General features: G+C 41.6%; 1 protein-coding gene across 6 annotated transcripts in view; it reads left to right on the plus strand.

The window, feature by feature from the left end:
- ERICH2 (glutamate rich 2) overlaps positions 1–5,712 on the plus strand; it is a 45,190-nt gene extending 39,478 nt beyond the window's left edge. For all 6 annotated transcript variants that reach the window (XM_084642783.1, XM_084642782.1, XM_084642780.1 and 3 more), the window contains one exon: positions 4,852–5,712. In XM_084642783.1, coding sequence (XP_084498909.1) covers positions 4,852–4,994 — 143 coding nt within the window. In that variant the 3' untranslated portion in view covers positions 4,995–5,712. The remainder of the gene's footprint in view (positions 1–4,851) is intronic.
- Positions 5,713–18,501: the final 12,789 nt, after the last annotated feature.

The raw sequence follows: 18,501 nt of genomic DNA on the forward strand, positions 1-18,501 counted from the left end.
TTGAGAACAGTAACTAGCTGTTGGAGAAGCGTTCATGCTTTTCACAAGTAAACAATATTTGGGACTGCTGTAACTGCATGGACCCTATTTTATTTTTAAAAACTATAGGGTGAGAAATATTTTTATCACTTTTGTGTTTAATGTGTCTTAAGTGTAATATATTAGGCCAGTGGTTCTCAAACAGGGGTCTGGGGCCCCCTGTGGGGGGGTGCAAGCAGACTTCAGGGGGTCCACCAAGCATGGCTGGTGTTAGACTCAATAGGGCCAAGGGCAGAAAGCTGACGCCCTTCATGGGGCTGAAACCTGGGGCCCCAAGTCCCACCATCCAGGGCTGAAGCCAAAGCCTAAGCAGTGGAGTGCCTAAGCAACTTAGCTTTGTGGGTCCCCCTGTGACATGGGGCCCTGAAAGGGCTGGCTCCAGGCACCAGCTTTCCAAGCAGGTGCTTGGGGCAGCATTTAGAACGGGGCGGCAGTCCGTGTCCCGTGGCAGCAGTTCGTCGGCAGCTCCACTGCTGTTGCGGTGGCGGCAATTCGGCGGCAACTGCTTGGGGCTGCAAAATTGGTAGAGCCGCCCCTGGGCAATTGCTCTGCTTACTACCCACTAACGTGTGCCCTGGCTTTTACATGCAGAAAAAATGTGTGCCAGTTGTTGTGGCACAGGTGGGCTGTGGAGTTTTTATAGCATGTTGGGAGGGCCCCTCAGAAGGAAAAAGGTTGAGAACCCCTGCATTAGGCTATAAAATCACATTAAGCAACCATTTCCTAACTGTCAATGTTCAATTTCAAGCACTAATACTGTCTTTCAGTATATTAGGATATCCTTACTGTAGACATTTGAGTTGACTTAAACAGAGAGTCATGTCTGGGAATCACATTTGCTCAGAAAATGCATACTAGACTGAAAAATGGTAATCCCCTTGTACAAAATCCTTTGCAGAGGCATAGGAGAATACAGAAGAACTTGGAGGAAAGGAGTTGCATAGATGGCTTTAACCTGTCATCGTCCTACCCCAGTGCTAGTTCAGCTGTGCCAGCCCCCCAACATTAGTTTGAGTGGCCTGAAGGCAACTCTAACTCAGACCAGATGCTAGTGCTCCCCAGGGGCTAATACAACAGCCTAAGACTGGGGTGTCCTTTAAAACCCAGATGACCTCAAGCTGTTGTTGTGACATACTGTACCCCATATCCCACATATTCACCACTGTTATATGATTGTGTTATGTTTTGTACAAAGTATGCCTTATGAGGTATCATTTGAAAAGTCTTGATTTGGTGAACCTCATTATCCTGTTGAAATGTAAGTGTCATCAATGTATATGAAATGATGACATTTTGCTATATGTTTGTTCCTGAAACATGGTGAGTCTGGGAAACTCAGAGAGGACAAAGAAACGGAAAACTGAGGCCTTATGTGCCAATCTTCACATAGACAAAAGGTGCAAGCAAAAATGTGCAATTCATAATGAAGGATGATCAGCCGCTTATGTACACCATGAGTGCTGCCTAACCCCATGACACAGCATGGATTTTCCAGTATCTGGAGAAAAGTATAAATCAGGGACAGTGATGTCACCACTGGGCCTGCCTCTTACCCCCATCGCTATACAAGGAAAACTAAGAGATCTCCATTGAAACTTTGGAAGGTGTTCCAGTTAGTATGCACTGCTGTTAAGTTTTGGATGAGAGAAATCATCTTGATTTTAGAATTATTAGCCTGGTAAATTTAGAATTTAGATTGTGGTTTTGCTATTTCCTTTTGCAACCAATTCTAATTTTCTGTGCCAATTCCACTTAATCACTTAAAATCTATCTTTGTCTAGTTAATAAACTTATTTTGATGTTTAATCTAAACCAGTGAATTTGTCTAAAGTGCTTGGGGGATCTGCTCAGATTACAGAGGCTGGGACATGTCCACTACCTTTTGAACGAGCGGCAAACTTTGATCAAGAAGGTCTTGAGCAGTGTAAGATGCACATTTCTGGGGTGCCAGGCTGGGGGAATTTGCTTATATCTCCCTATATACAGTTCATGAATGGCTTGTGAGAGCCTTCATGCAACTTAGCAGGGTGCTCCTCTGCATGCTGATGGCTGAGTGAACAGAGCCTGGATGCGTTTGCTGTTCACTAGTATAGCAGTGTAGAAGATAGCCTAGAGGAGGCAGGAGAGTTAAGGGGGTATAGGGTTTCCACTGTCTGGATTGCACCTCGGGGCATGTCACAGTTGTATTAGCCCCTTGGGACCAATGGCATCTGGTGTGAGTTACAGTTGCCATCAGGCCACTCAAACTAATATTAGCAAGCTGGCAGAAACACTCTTTTTGCCTGCTATAACTGCTGTGTGGGCTGCAGGGAAGGAGAGTGGCATAGGAGTTGCTATACTGTCTCTGCTCCTCTCAGGATCCCCCTACATTGGAGTGATCCTGTTATGGTCAGCTACACCAGTTTTAGCTACTTTGTGCCAATATTATAGAATCATAGGACTGGAAGAGACCTTGAGAGGTCATCTAGTCCAGTCCCCTGCACACATGGCAGGCCTAAGTATTATCTAGACCATTCCTGACAGGTGTTTGTCTAACCTGCTCTTAAAAATCTACAAGGATGAAGATTCCACGACCTCCCTAGCCAATTTATTCCACTGCTTAACCACCCTGACAGTTAGGAAGTTTTTCCTAATGTCCAACCTAAACAGCCCTTGCTGCAATTTAAGCCCATTGCTTCTTGTCCTATCCTCAGAGGTTAAGAAAAACAATTTTTCTCCTTCCACCTCGTAACAACCTTTTACATACTTGAAAACTGTTATGTCCCCTCTCAGTCTTCTCTTCTCCAGACTAAACAAACCCAATTTTTTCAATCTTCCCTCAAAGGTCATGTTTTCTAGACCTTTAATCATTTTTGTTGCTCTTCTCTGGACTCTCTCCAATTTGTCCATATCCTTCCTGAAATGTGGGGCCCAGAACAGGACACAATACTTCAGTTGAGGCCTAATCAGTGCAGAGTAGAGCAGAAGAATTACTTCTCGTGTCTTGCTTACAACACTCCAGCTAATACATCCCAGAATGATGTTTGCTTTTTTTGCAACAGCGTTACACTGTTGACTCATATTTAGCTTGTGGTCCACTATGACCCCCAAATCCCTTTCTGCAGTACTCCTTCCTAGGCAGTCATTTCCCATTTTGTATGTGTGCAACTGATTGTTCCTTCCTAAGTAGAGTACTTTGCATTTGTCCTTATTGAATTTCATGCTGTTTACTTCAGACCATTTCTCCAGTTTGTCCAGATCATTTTGAATTTTAAACCTATCCTCCAAAGCACTTGCAACACCTCCCAGCTTCGTATCATCCGCATACTTTATAAGTGTACTGTCTATGCCATTATCTAAATCACTGATGAAGATTTTAAACAGAACCAGACCTGGGACCCCACTCCTTATGCCCTTCCAGCATGACTGTGAATCACGGATAACTACTCTCTGGGAATGGTTTTCCAACCAGTTTTGCACCCATCTTATAGTAGCTCCATCTAGGTTGCATTTCCCTAGTTTGTTTATGAGAAGGTCATGCGAGACAATATCAAAAGCTTTAGTAAAGTCAAGATATACCGCATCTACCATTTCCCACCCTCCATTCACAAGGCTTGTTACCCTGTCAAAGAAAGGTATCAGGTTGGTTTGACACAATTTGTTCTTGACAAATGACTGTTACTCATCACCTTATTATCTTCTAGATGTTTGCAAATTGATTCCTTAATTATTTGTTCCATTATCATTCTGGGTACAGAAATTAAGCTGACTGGTCTGTAATTTCCTGGGTTGTCCTTATTTCCCTTTTTACAGATTGGCACTATATTTGTCTTTTTCCAGTCTTCTGGAATCTCTCCCATTTTCCATACTGAGAGCAAAGTGATCGCAGCACACAGATCTGGGCCAGCTTCACAACATTAGCCCTGTAGCTTATTATCTCAAAATGGATAATTGCCTTAAATCAGTTTTTAATTTAAGTATTTTATTGTATTATGAGAGTATTCCTATTTTAAAAATACTCTTCTGTGGCTAAGAACCTAAAATATTAATAGCATGTATTCATTTTTTTCTTCACTTTTAAATTGGTTTTGAAATGGGAAATTTCAGTCGAGTTCCATGTTCCCATAGTAGTACAGGTTGGAGACTCTCGTTTTCCTTGCAGACGAGATCAATTTCAGCAGTATCAATTTTTATGATTTAACATGCTCTTGTTCTTCCAAACTGGCTATCAATCCTGTAGAAACACATATGAGTCGTTTTACTCACATGAGAAGTCCCGTTCACCTTCATGTTGTCGAAAAGCTGTGTGTATTTTATAAAATATTTTGGAAAATGGGTGTTGACTATATAGACAAAAAATTGGTGTAACTGACAAAAATAGTCATCCTATCACTATAAGACTGTTGCTGAAAGTTTCCAAAACCTGCACCATCTCAAACAAGATACATATTTGGAATGTTTGTGAATATATGGACTGTTTACTAAATTCTCAGGAAAAACACACACATAATTTTCTTCCTGTACTGGAAAAGGGAAAATGTTTGTTTAGATATTTCTTTGAAAATTAGACAGCACTATCAAGCAAAACAATTGGATTAATCCCTCTCTGTACAAAGCAAAATGCAATGACTGATTTAGAATACAATTATTTTCTTCAGAAAAATACCCCAAAACACCATGTACAACCTATTTATTTTGGATATATAATTTTGAATTTATTTGGAATATAATATCAAATATTATGTATTTATCACATGCCTGAAATAGTCAATTATTTACTAATCAAAACTTAAGACTTACCTAAAATGTATATCTTGTACCTGCATGCCTTAGAAAGTACACAGAATTTTGGTGATGAAGAGGGTGAAGAAACAGATGAAGGAAGCAGTGAGGACAGTGAAGAGGATACTAGCAGTTCAAATAGCAGTGATGATGAAGGAGAAGAAAGTTCTGATGATTCTGATGAAAATGTATAGCAGTTTGGTAATTCTTCTATACTCCCTTTAGGTTGATTATTTTGATTCTTCTGTACAGTCTCTTTTTAAACACCATATTAAAATGTACTGTTTAATCATTATAACTTTTCTCCCTCTTAAACTGCTGCATTCTTTTTCATATAGATTGCCTCCACACTCACACACAGCCCGCCATACCAGTGGTTCTCAACCAAGGGTACATGTAACCCGGGAGTACACAGGGGTCTTCCAGGGGGTACAGAAACTCATCTAGATACTTACCTAGTTTCACAACAGACTACATAAAAAGCACTAGCAAAGTCAGTATAAAGTAAAATTTCATACAGACAAAATGAGAAAGCAAGCAATTTTTCAGTAATAGTGTGCTGTGACACTTTGTATTTTTATGTGATTTTTGTAAGCAAATAGTTTTTAAGTGAGGTGAAACTTGCGGTTATGCAGGACAAATCAGACTCCTGAAAGGGGTACAGTAGTCTGGAAAGGTTGAGAGCCACTGCATCAGACTAACTTTGTTCCATAGCATATTTGATGTTATAGACAAAATTGATCTCCTTAGACATAACTCCTAAAAAATTTTCCTGTTGGAGCAATCAGCTAGATGAAAAGCTAGGGTGCGTGTCATCAGTTGAGCAAAGACATGATTTTTTATTGAGAAATTTTGTGCTTTCAAAATTCATTGACACCAGTTCAGCAGGGCAATAAAATCTTCCTAAATGATTGTGCAGAGCAATTGATTTCACACAATGCTGGTAAGACTCTGAATGGGGTAAAAAGCCTCTTTACAATTTAAAGAGAAATATACAGCTTCTTGGAAGAAATCAAACATACAGGTTTTCAAACAAATATTTTGTGTTACAAAATGTTGTCATTAAACCATATTTTTGGAAATACCTGCTAAAATTCTGTTCATGCAACCTGTCTCCTCCCACCTCACTCCCCCACAATTTACCTTAGATAATTACAATAGCCCTGACATAAGTGGGTGCAACTTCAATGGAAGTTTCTTGGCCAGATTTGGAGACAAAACTTACATTACTGTTTAAGATTTGTCAGGTATAAAGTTAGTCAGAAAATATATGTAAATAATAAAGTAGAGTAACTTGTACCAATTTTGGCATTCAGCGGGTGTGCAAAGTGAGAATAACGAACACATTCAGGTGGCATGGAATGCAGCAGAAAAAGCATTGGACAGCATAGTGTGAAAAAATGTATTCAAGACTTGGATTGAACACTGTTGTTATGTTTTATGTAGTCTAACCATGAAAACCATTCATATTTTTAAATACTGCATTCTAGTGTGCAGAAAATGTCACAGTCCACATGTAACCATCTTTTGTTTCATGCACCAGTACACTTAAGTACAGTGTTGCTTTTTCACTACTAACATTTCAGGACCCCTTGTTAATGTCAGTAGCTGTCTGACACCATGGTTCTTGTTGTAGCTCCTAATTGTTACTTGCTTCCTCTTCAGTGGAACAAATGTGTTGGTTAGTGAAATTATTAAATATAACAGAATAAATGTTTTGCCTGTTTATTTTGGTACACATGTTCAAGTCATTATGGGAGCATCACCTCTTATAAGTTAAGTCTGATAAGTGAGAGAAATCAGTTGGGTAAGACATTTTACCTGTGTGTATAGATAAGTATGCATGCATAATATTTGTTACTGTTGGTGTTGTCTTATTTATGAGCTGTTTTATTTCTTTTGTAAGTTATTTTTCTTAAGCATTTCATTATGAAAATATGTTTTTCAAATAAGATCTAGAAGATACTTGTCAAATATTTGTGATTCTTGTAGATATTTGTAGGCCCCTTTGGCTGTTTTGTATAGGTTTGATAGCACAAAGGAGCTGTAACCCAAATTTAAATGAACCTGGGCGGATTTTCTCTGCATAGAAAAATCCTCCCATGGCATAGGGATACCTTAGCAGCTCCTACAGCACTCCCATTGTGGCTTTTGGTGCAGGTAGTACCAAGGAGACAGGGAGCATTGCCAGGGTGTCCCTATACCTCCTGGAGTCTGTCTGTAGCTAGCCTAAGATAGCAGCCTTCAGGCTCTGGCCAGAACTGGTGCCCACAGGTCCCAGGGCTGGGAAGTCACTAGGGATGCCTAAAGACATGTTTGTCCCCATACCTGGACTTATGCCAAGCACGTATCAGCTTTTCAGCAAAGCATAGAGTATAGCCTGTAAGTGAGGTTTTACTATGAAAAATTACTTTAAAAATGGCACTTTCTTACCAAGGAGATCTGCTTGCTATGTGTTGAGAATTAGATCCATTAACTTCAGTGGCTGAAATAATTATGTATTCCTGTTAGCCCTGCAGAACTAACGCAGCGAAAAGAAAGGGAGTGGAATTCTATTCTTTGTGTATCAATAGAATTGTTTACTAAGCTCTACTGATTGAAAGCAAAGTTTTGTCCTGCAGAATTTTATTTTATTTCTTTTTATTGGTGCTGATACAGAAGAAGAGAACTCTGCTTGTTTCCCAGAATCCAGACTGAGTTTGCAGGGCTGACAGAACAGATCTTTATTTGGAAACATTTGGACTGCATCGAGCACACTTGTGATAAGGAATTTATTGAGACACAATAAATGTGGAACCTCACAATGCCATTTTTACAGTCACATTTCAGAGAAGAACCAAACTTCAAAGTGGTGAGCAATTAATATTACAAAGATCTCTTGGATTGTCTACTATGACTAGTCCTCTTTACCTAAGGCTGTGATAGAACTAGCTACAAAATTTCATGTTACTTTTAGTTATCAAAGCCTTGTAAAAATGGCTTAGATCCATCCCAGGGCAATAGTGATTGCAAATTATCACATTTTTTCTTGGCCTTTGTGAAATTAGGTAGTGGTGTCAGTTATTCCTTGTGGACAGGACAAGGTTGTCCGTATCACAAAAACATCATGTGTCCCTACTTCACACCCATTTTGGACCACTCAAAAGGAGGTAAAAGACTGAATAGGCATTAAGTCTGAACTACCCTCTCTTCTCTAGAAGTTTTTCCCTGATCTAGGCTTGGAGCATATTGATGGGGTAATGTGAGGAAGTTTGCACTACTACTGCCCAGTTCACCACTTCTCATTATCATTCAGTTGCATATATTACTTAATAACGATAAAAATGGGGCAACCTTAGAAGAGAAGGATGCCTCTGTACACACCCCAACAAGGATGAAATAGGGACTTAAGGTTTTGATCAAATGTTTGTTGAACTGAGTTTTGATATTGTTTCCCCTTAAGAACGTGCTTGTATGGCCTGATGCTATAGCAAAGAATATTTCATGAAGAGGAAATCTGCTCATTCCTTGATGCTGAGGTAGGCAACAGAGGAGAGCATCTCAAAGTGTGGCACAAGGGCCAGATGCAGCATAAGAAGTCCTAAAATATGTCCTGTGGTTGCTCTCTTCTGGAGGGCAAGGGCAAAGTCAATTAATTGTACATTTTTATTGACCTCTAACAACAAGCTTCTGTTTGCTGCACAAACACAAACCAGCCTTATGGGTATGGGTGTGTTGAGGATTTAAAATATATGCAAATCATGTGACTTCCTTAAGGCTATTGGTAACTTACCACTGTGTTCACTACAGTTGCACAGTTTGGCCACCCTTGTTATAGTGCAATCATGGAAGCTTTAGAAATCTGCCTTATTTCTCTGAAAGCCTATGATTCTGACTCCAGAAAAAGTTATTTCCTTGGAAAGTTTGGAAAATTTTACACAATCAGAGAAGCTGAGGCAGACAGGCAAAACTCCTAAAAGATGATCTAATCTTTTTCTTCTTTCTTTCTAGTAGCCCTTCTTCTATATTCCAGTGCCTCCTAAGCACCATATTTTGATAACAGTAGGTTGAGCCCCATCCTCGCTAGCAGCACGCAAGAGGGGATATTGATCTACCTATCGGAATATATTGAACCAGATTCACTTCTAGTGTAACTCCTTTGGATTCAGTGTACTACTGCAAGAACTAAGTATCATGAGTAGTGACTCCGAATCAGCTTTGACAAGCAGACACTACTATAGATACCCAGTGCCCCTCCATACTTTGTGGTGTGCGGACTCTAAATTCTATAGTGAAATTCTGTGGCATTCCAATGCAAGAAACTGGAAATTTTGCCCAAAAATAAAATTTTCTTAAATGAAGGTTTTAATGAATTAAATAGAAAAATGAATAATGCAATCAATACATTATTCCCTGTTTGTTCCAGTTCAATACATTTTGTATTTACAGGTTTTCAGTGTACTGCATATATTTGTATCCATGTTTAAAGTGTGCTCATTGACAGTGAAGCATAGTGTACATTAGATAATAGGAGCAGTTCATCTCTCCTAAAGCTATTCTTTCAGGCTGGCTGTTTGCAAAGCTAGGAACACAACACTCTTTGGTTTAGGTTTAGTTCATATTTTGAACCTTAGAGACTAGAAACTGTAAAGTCTAGAAACGTTTTTAACTGAAATGCTTATTTCTAAGCACGGACGTGGGGGAGGGGATGAATTCTACAACACATTCTGTAGTTGTGGAAGACAGCCATGCAAATTATGAAAAATAAATACAAAATGCACTTTCCCAGTCTTAGTAGTGATAATTGTGAGCAAAATCATCAAAAGGTAATGGAATCTCAAGTTTTCTTATACAAACAAATATGATACATCACCACATAGCTAAGAGGATTTTATTAAAATCACTATAACTTTCTGTGCACAAACTCTTAGGCTTAACATATCCTTTCAGACCAGGACATCTGTGCTGCATTTTCTAAACCAGGTGAAGTTCCCTCTCTGTCTCCATTGGATCCTACAGGAAGTGTCATGTTGCAAAACCCTGCAGGGACTTTTTTTTAATTCTGCTCCCACTATTATGGCAGCGGGACCTGCAGGATCCCAGTCTGACTGCAGGGCTCTACCGGGTTGTATATAGACAAGGAACAGTGGCCTCCAAAACCATCAACTGAACAAAGGAATGTTCAGACTTTATAATGAACCTGGATTCTAGTCAGGTGTGGTTGCCCCCTGAAACATGAATTGCATCTTTTGATCTGGTGCAAAGGGAAAACAACTGGGTTTGCATCACTTCTTCATCTAGTAAATTATTACCTGGAAACAAGGCTGGTAATGGAACTATAAAAAGAGGTTCACCTGCTCAAAGAGAAGGAAAGGAGGGAGGTACAGGCAGGAGGACTTATCTGGTATGGCTCTAGATCTTAGAAGCCTAAGGAAGGAATTTTGTACCATTTTGTTTAAATGGATTCATTCTTGGTAACTGATTTGGAACCTATATGAAGGAGGGTGCAGCTGGTGATTCAGGAAGATGATATTGTTTATGGTGAGTCACTTGAGCTACAAATAAATACAAATCCCAAGAAGAGGATTCCCATGCACACATAAACACACCTGAAAGTCCTATATCCTCTGGGCATTTACCCATGCTGCCCGAGGCCTTTCACAGCTTTCTAATCATTAGAAAGTCCTCAGACTTTTTTTTTTCTTCTTCTTCAAGGAAAGGAAGTATTTGAATAATTGAATCAAGGGTTACTTTTCTCAATTCTAACTTCAGAACTTGTTTATATTCTCTGTACAGCCAACTAGTTTTAATTTAGATCTGGTTTCTGATTATGATTACAGTAAAGCATGTTTTCAGCTTCATTAGCAGTACTGGGAAAACCTTTTGGAAACTTGGTGTCATTCATATGTTTTCCAAAAGTGTTGATCAGCTCTGTTTCAACTTAAAATATACAATTTTCTACCAAGTCTATTGATTAACAAGCACATAAAAAGGGTAAGTAGATCAATATGTAACACCATTGCTAGGACAATAGTTACTAAAAGTTCTTATCAGTTACATTGCATTCATCTTGATTCCATGCTAGATACAGCTTGGGAAAAGGCCTCTTTCTGACAGGCAAATCTAAGTGAATTGTTCCACTGGTTGGAAAAACAGTAACTAGCATTTAGCAGTAATGATCTTAGAATCATAGAATCATAGAATATCAGGGTTGGAAGGGACCTCAGGAGGTCATCTAGTCCAACCCCCTGCTCAAAGCAGGACCAATCCCCAATTAAATCATCCCAGCCAGGGCTTTGTCAAGCCTGACCTTAAAAACTTCTAAGGAAGGAGATTTTACCACCTCCCTAGGTAATGCATTCCAATGTTTCACCACCCTCCTAGTGAAGAAGTTTTTCCTAATATCCAACCTAAACCTCCCCCACTGCAACTTGAGACCATTACTCCTTGTCCTGTCCTCTTCTACCACTGAGAATAGTCTAGAACCATCCTCTCTGGAACCACCTCTCAAGTAGTTGAAAGCAGCTATCAAATCCCCTCTCATTCTTCTCTTCTGCAGACTAAACAATCCCAGTTCCCTCAGCCTCTCCTCATAAGTCATGTGTTCCAGACCCCTAATCATTTTTGTTGCCCTTCGCTGGACTCTCTCCAATTTATCCACATCCTTCTTGTAGTGTGTGGCCCAAAACTGGACACAGTACTCCAGATGAGGCCTCACCAATGTCGAATAGAGGGGAACGATCACGTCTCTCGATCTGCTCGCTATGCCCCTACTTATACATCCCAAAATACCATTGGCCTTCTTGGCAACAAGGGCACACTGCTGACTCATATCCAGCTTCTCGTCCACTGTCACCCCTAGGTCCTTTTCCGCAGAACTGCTGCCTAGCCATTCGGTCCCTAGTCTGTAGCTGTGCATTGGGTTCTTCCGTCCTAAGTGCAGGACCCTGCACTTATTCTTATTGAACCTCATCAGTTTTCTTTTGGCCCAATCCTCCAATTTGTCTAGGTCCTTCTGTATCCTATCCCTCCCCTCCAGCATATCAACCACTCCTCCCAGTTTAGTATCATCCGCAAATTTGCTGAGAGTGCAATCCACACCATCCTCCAGATCATTTATGAAGATATTGAACAAAACCGGCCCCAGGACCGACCCCTGGGGCACTCCACTTGACACCGGCTGCCAACTAGACATGGAGCCATTGATCACTACCCGTTGAGCCCGACAATCTAGCCAACTTTCTACCCACCTTATAGTGCATTCATCCAGCCCGTACTTCTTTAACTTGCTGACAAGAATACTGTGGGAGACAGTGTCAAAAGCTTTGCTAAAGTCAAGAAACAATACATCCACTGCTTTCCCTTCATCCACAGAACCAGTAATCTCATCATAGAAGGCGATTAGATTAGTCAGGCATGACCTTCCCTTGGTGAATCCATGCTGACTGTTCCTGATCACTTTCCTCTCATGTAAGTACTTCAGGATTGATTCCTTGAGGACCTGCTCCATGATTTTTCCGGGGACTGAGGTGAGGCTGACTGGCCTGTAGTTCCCAGGATCCTCCTTCTTCCCTTTTTTAAAGATTGGCACTACATTAGCCTTTTTCCAGTCATCTGGGACTTCCACCGTTCGCCACGAGTTTTCAAAGATAATGGCCAATGGCTCTGCAATCACAGCCACCAATTCCTTTAGCACTCTCAGATGCAACTCGTCCAGCCCCATGGATTTGTGCACGTCCAGCTTTTCTCAATAGTCCCTAACCATCTCTTTCTCCACAGAAGGCTGGCCATCTACTCCCCATGTTGTGATGCCCAGCGCAGCAGTCTGGAAGCTGTCCTTGTTAGGAAGACAGAGGCAAAAAAAGCATTGAGCACATCAGCTTTTTCCACATCCTCTGTCACTAGGTTGCCTCCCTCATTCAGTAAGGGGCCTACACTTTCCTTGGCTTTCTTCTTGTTGCCAACATACCTGAAGAAACCCTTCTTGTTACTCTTGACATCTCTCACTAGCTGCAGCTTCAGGTGCGATTTGGCCCTCCTGATTTCATTCCTACATGCCCGAGCAATATTTTTATACTCTTCCCTGGTCATATGTCCAAACTTCCACTTCTTGTGAGCTTCTTTTTTATGTTTAAGATCCGCAAGGATTTCACCGTTAAGTCAAGCTGGTCGCCTGCCATATTTACTATTCTTTCGACTCATCGGGATGGTTTGTCCCTGTAACCTCAACAGGGATTCCTTGAAATACAGCCAGCTCTCCTGGACTCCTTTCCCCTTCATGTTAGTCCCCCAGGGGATCCTACCCATCCGTTCCCTGAGGGAGTCGAAGTCTGCTTTCCTGAAGTCCAGGGTCTGTATCCTGCTGCTTACCTTTCTTCCCTGTGTCAGGATCCTGAACTCAACCAACTCATGGTCACTGACTCCCAGATTCCCATCCACTTTTGCTTCCCCCACTAATTCTTCCCTGTTTGTGAGCAGCAGGTCAAGAAAAGCTCCCCCCAGTTGGCTCCTCTAGCACTCCTCTAGCACCAGGAAATTGTCCCCTATGCTTTCCAAAAACTTCCTGGATTGTCTATGCACAGCTGTATTGCTCTCCCAGCAGATATCAGGAAGATTAAAGTCACCCATGAGAACCTGTATTCTTGGAATACAAATTGCCTTAATCTTTATATATATATTCCTTTGACAAGCAGAGTTACATCTTAGCCTAAGAAAACGCTAAGGGGCAAATACTGAACCTCAGTTTTCAAAGTGAGGGAAAAGGAATCTGCCCTTAGGCCTTACTCTGTGGTCAGTATTGTAGCTTTAAGGTTGCTGTAATCCCTGTAACCAGTGTACTCCTTTTTCCTAGGGGAGATGGCCAATGGATCCACAGAATTAACTCAAAGTCTCTTTGCATTATGTAGTGTGAAAAGCATGAGTGGGAGATCCAGCAGGACTTTCAGAATTTTTGCTAACCTAGTTTACACCCAGTTTAGTTAGGCTTCTAAGAGGATAGTAAAAATGGAGCATAGACTTGAGAAGGCTAAGCAGCATAACAAAGGTTCCTCTTGTGGCAAATCAGAACAACTCAGCCTGAATGAGCCTGTCAGTAAGATCTTAGATTTATTCCAGCAAAGGTCTGATACTAACCTTACTATCAGGCCGACAAAGCATTAGGACTTGGCCTTCAAGGTTGTCAGAGTACTATTTGGGTTATCCTATAGGCTAGCATCCCTTTCCAGACATTTCCTTGTAGCCCTTATACATCTTCAAACAGATTATCCTTATGTTGTGTGTGGTGAAGCAGAGGAAACACCCACCAGCCCAGAATGGGTTAAGGAGAGGCTTTGGGCACAGCTAGCCCCACCCCATTATACCTTCAACCAATGCATGGAGAGGAGAGAAAAGAAGGAAGCCTGCCCCAGTTTGGGACTGACTGCCAGACAGACAGGAGCTAGCTGCTGTCCTACCTGAGGGAAGGATCACTAGCCTGCCGGTTGAGCCAGCCACCAAGGAGCAAGTAGTCGCAGTGTTTTCCCCAGGAATTGAAATTAGGGGGGTGTGTTCAAATTTATGGAAGGGGGGGTCAGGGCCAATGAGGGGTGAGTCCATGAGGGTGAAGGTGGGCTGTATGGCACCATAGTAAAAACTGAAAAATGTTTCATGACCATTTTATTAGATTTTAAAATCATCACACAAATTAAAGTTGGCTACCCAAGCCTTCTATGAAGCACTACATCTACATCCTTCTTGGTTTCTTGCTATAATTTTGCACAACTCTGTTAATGAACTTCTTGAATGAAATGCAGTCATCTTTGGTGACTTCTCGTGTGTCCGGTATTTCCATTCCTTCAATTGATATGCTCATTAGGTCATTCACATGATCAGCCAGAAGGTGACTTCTTTTTCACCATTGAATAGAATTTTGTGTTTTGAAAGAACACTCAACTGTAGCTGTTGTGACTGGGAGTAGCAAGAGATGAATTCCGACTTCTTTCAGCCCAGGAAACATAGCATAAAGATCGGGTTGAGCCACTAGTGATGATAAAAAAGAAGTTGAAGTCAAATCTTCATTAATTCGTCATATGATATTCCACTCTGTGTTCAAATTCTCTATTCTGTCCTGAGCACATGGCAGCCCCATTGCTGGTAGTGCCTCACTCCACTCAACTGTCGGTGTTTTATAAGACAGGGATCTGTAAAAGCTAGGTAGAGGTTGAGTAGAATCTAGAAGTCACTGTTATAGATTTTTAAGAATCAAGTCTGTGTACTTTTTCCAGTTGTCTTAACAACCCCTTCTTGTCCTCTTCACTTAAGGATTCAGTATAAATGCCTTCATTAGTCAACTTCTGGACTGAAGTCTTTGCTTCTTCCAGTACTTTTTCAATGGATAGCTCTCTGATTGATCCAAATGTAGCTTCTGGACAAGCTTTGCTGGACAAAGATCTACTACTGTTGTAGCAGATGCCTGGATGGCCTTGTTTAATGACCCAAGTGGTTTCAACAGTAGACTTACAAGAGAGAGAATGGCAATAGTCTTCTCTGAACGTAGTAGCAAAAGTAATCCACCAGCCTCCCTACTTAGATCCATCCCATCTTGGTAGATACTTTCCAAAGCCAGTAATAATGGCTGGAGTAATTTTAAGACAACAGCCAAGGATCGCTCATGATAAAACCAGAGGATTTTCCCAGGTTGGACTAATTTGAACTTCAGTCCCAGTGTATCTTTTATATTTTCCAAGATATTCAGTCTTTTTGGACTCTTGCTGAAAAAAGAATATAATGAAGACCTTAAATGTATAGCTTTTTTAATGTCTTTTGAAGAGTCTGCAGGTCGTACTAGCGCTAGTTGAAGTAGATGGCCTCTGTGGTGTGTATAGGGGAGACTAGGGTTACACTTTTTTCTCTGAGCAAAGCTTGTGCTCCACCATGTCTTCCAGAGAAGTTTGCAACTCCACCAAATGCACAAGCAGCCATTTGACAAGCATTTAACTCTTCTAAGATGTGGGTTGTCACAGATGCAGCCAATCTGTCTTCTATAACTTGAACATCTAGAAATGCATCTACTGGCCTACCGCTGACATCAAGATAACGTACACAATTACTTAATACTTGATGACCATTTGCATTGGTGCATTCATCAGCCAAGTATGCAAATTTTTTGAATGTGGTGAGAGAGTTCTTCACTTTTTCAACTGTTGAGTCTTTCACTGTTGCACCACATGTGTCTAGCCAGTCAGTTGAGTTTCTTGCAGAAAGGTGATGAGCATTTGCTGGTCTTGTTCGGAGCCAGTGTTCAACAAGTGACAATGCACATAACATTGGCCTCCAGTTTGTAGAGTGTGGTATCTCTTGCCTAAATAGAAAGTATGATGTCACAGCCATGTTTGTTCGCATGAGCTGTGTTGTGTCTCCAGCATTCTTAATAGCCTCATTAACACGCACTGGTGTTGTCTTTGGTCAGTGGAGATTCAGAGTTGCTTTCACATGAGTTCACCTCGGAGGTGGGGGGCAAGAAGGCACCTTGCTCATTCCTCCAGCTGCTCACTGTTCACCCTGGCCACTGTTGTTCATTGTGCCACCATTCATTCCATCGTTCTGTTGCCAATGGCCCTGCACTGTCACCTTCTGCAGCCACCTGCCACTCTGACCTCTGCGAGTTGGTCTCTTGAGGTTCCACCCAGCTCTCAGTGATTTCAGCTGCGCTCTCAGTGGGGGAACCTCGGTGCTAGTGCAGACTGGCCTGTCTCTTCCACAGAAACACTGTCCCCACAGCAGGTCTAAGCACTTAAGACTGTTTGCACTTAAGACCTGAATCTCAGTGATTTCAGCTGTAGTGATCACTTAACAGAACAAAAGACCATCTATGGAGCCTAATCAGCTCTGTCTTTAAACTGTGGAGAGGGGCAGGTCAAATAATACTTGTGACTCAGACAGACCATCAAGCAAAACACCTGTCCCTACCCTCTCTCTTGATGCCCTCAATCAGCAGAGGCTAAGTACAGTTCTGCTGTCCTTTACTTAAGCAATAAGAATAACAACATTTCTTTACCCCCACCCCTCCCACACACATTCAAGTGATTTGTAACCCAACCCCAGCCAAAATCTATCACTTGGGCAACACAGCTCTGTTTGCTGGATACCTAGGTAGAATAGGTGTGAATGTAAATACAATCAGGTCCTGAAGCCTTTTCCCCCAGCCCATCACTAGCTGTCAGAGAGAGCTCATTTAGACTTTGCTTACAAATCATAATATGAAATTATTAGGTTGGCCAACATCACCGAAATGATTGCACTGACATGATCATAAAAAAATTGCTATATAAGGAAGCTAGTCAATGTTCATACTTTTCAAATCTATTATACTTTTTCAGATACATGTATTTTATCATACACTTTATATGCTTTTAAAGTGTGTATTAATGTTTCAATTTCAAATTTCCAAACAATCACTAAATTGGCAATACTGCCTGTCACTAGTTCACAAAACTGGGGAGGACATTGAGGAAATTCAGGGTGGGTAAACACCCCCATGGGGGGGTGTAGGGGAATCCCTGGGTGTCTTCTGAGCTAAAGAGTATGGTGAAGGAGGCCTAGGAGCACTCGGCTTGAGAGGATCCTCGGTGACTGAAGCATGGACACCTTGTGGGGTTCTGATCCCACCTAGACTTATGGCTGTCCCACCTGGAGAAACCTGGGACTGCAGCAGGATGCTACCCAGGATTCACCAGGGGTGCCTACTAAGAGATAAGCCAACACAGGAACTTGGACTATCGGGGCCATGCCCCAAACTAAAGGGGTAACAGTAGGCAGTAGCCAAGGGCAGTGAACATAGACTCTTTACTGGGAGGTCCCTTACTCAGGAGTGACTTACACAGGGCCCTGGGCTGGGAACCAGTGGATTGGGAGGGCCCCGGGTTCCCCTATTCCCCTGCCTTAAAGAGTGAAGTACAGAAGCAGGGGCAGGAAGCCAGAGACACCAACCACTAGGCCATCTGGCCCTCCAAGCCCCTCATGTTACATGGAGATTGAATCTAATTTTGCAGGGGGGCGGTTCTCTAAAATATGAAGACATTCTTTCTTATCGTGTCAGCATACCAAGTGTTGGAGATGACTGGGCTGGATTTAATCTCCTTTACAAGTGTTCAATGAGAATAAAGTGATCCTTTCTACCATTTCCACCTTCATGGAATGTCCCAGTTTTGATCACAATCAAGAGATTGTTTTCTTTCTTGGGTGCTTCTTAGTCTAATACACTGCCATCTAAGCTATGAAAGCATGTTAGATGCATCATAAAACTTCACATAAACAGAATGTAATAGTTTGGGGTGAGTGAGGGTTTGTTCAGCTATTTCGAAAGACTAAAGCAGGGCCCAAGAGTGAGTTGCACAAATAGATCTGAATGTGTCTCAATTATGCCTGTAATGCTTAGGGTCAGACTTGTTCACTGGGAGCCTTGGGCATTCAGCTAGAATCACCTCTGTCTCTTGGTCTGAGAGAAGTAATGATGCCCTAAATCTGCATTATAAAGCTGTGGCATTGTCTTCCACACTAAGCACATATTTTAATAGGTTTGTGTTAATAGGATTCAGCAAGTATTCTTGAAACAGCTTGGCTTTGCTAGAGAGAAATACTCTTGCACCCAGGTCTCCAGTTTCCCAACTGCAGTGACAGTTCTGTAATTTCTTATGGTGCTCTCTCATATGAGGTCTCACAGGTCTTGAAAAAGTGTAAGCCTCA

The sequence above is a fragment of the Lepidochelys olivacea genome (genome assembly GCF_965140295.1).
Source record: "Lepidochelys olivacea isolate rLepOli2 genome assembly, chromosome: 11".
Taxonomy (NCBI): domain Eukaryota; kingdom Metazoa; phylum Chordata; order Testudines; family Cheloniidae; genus Lepidochelys; species Lepidochelys olivacea.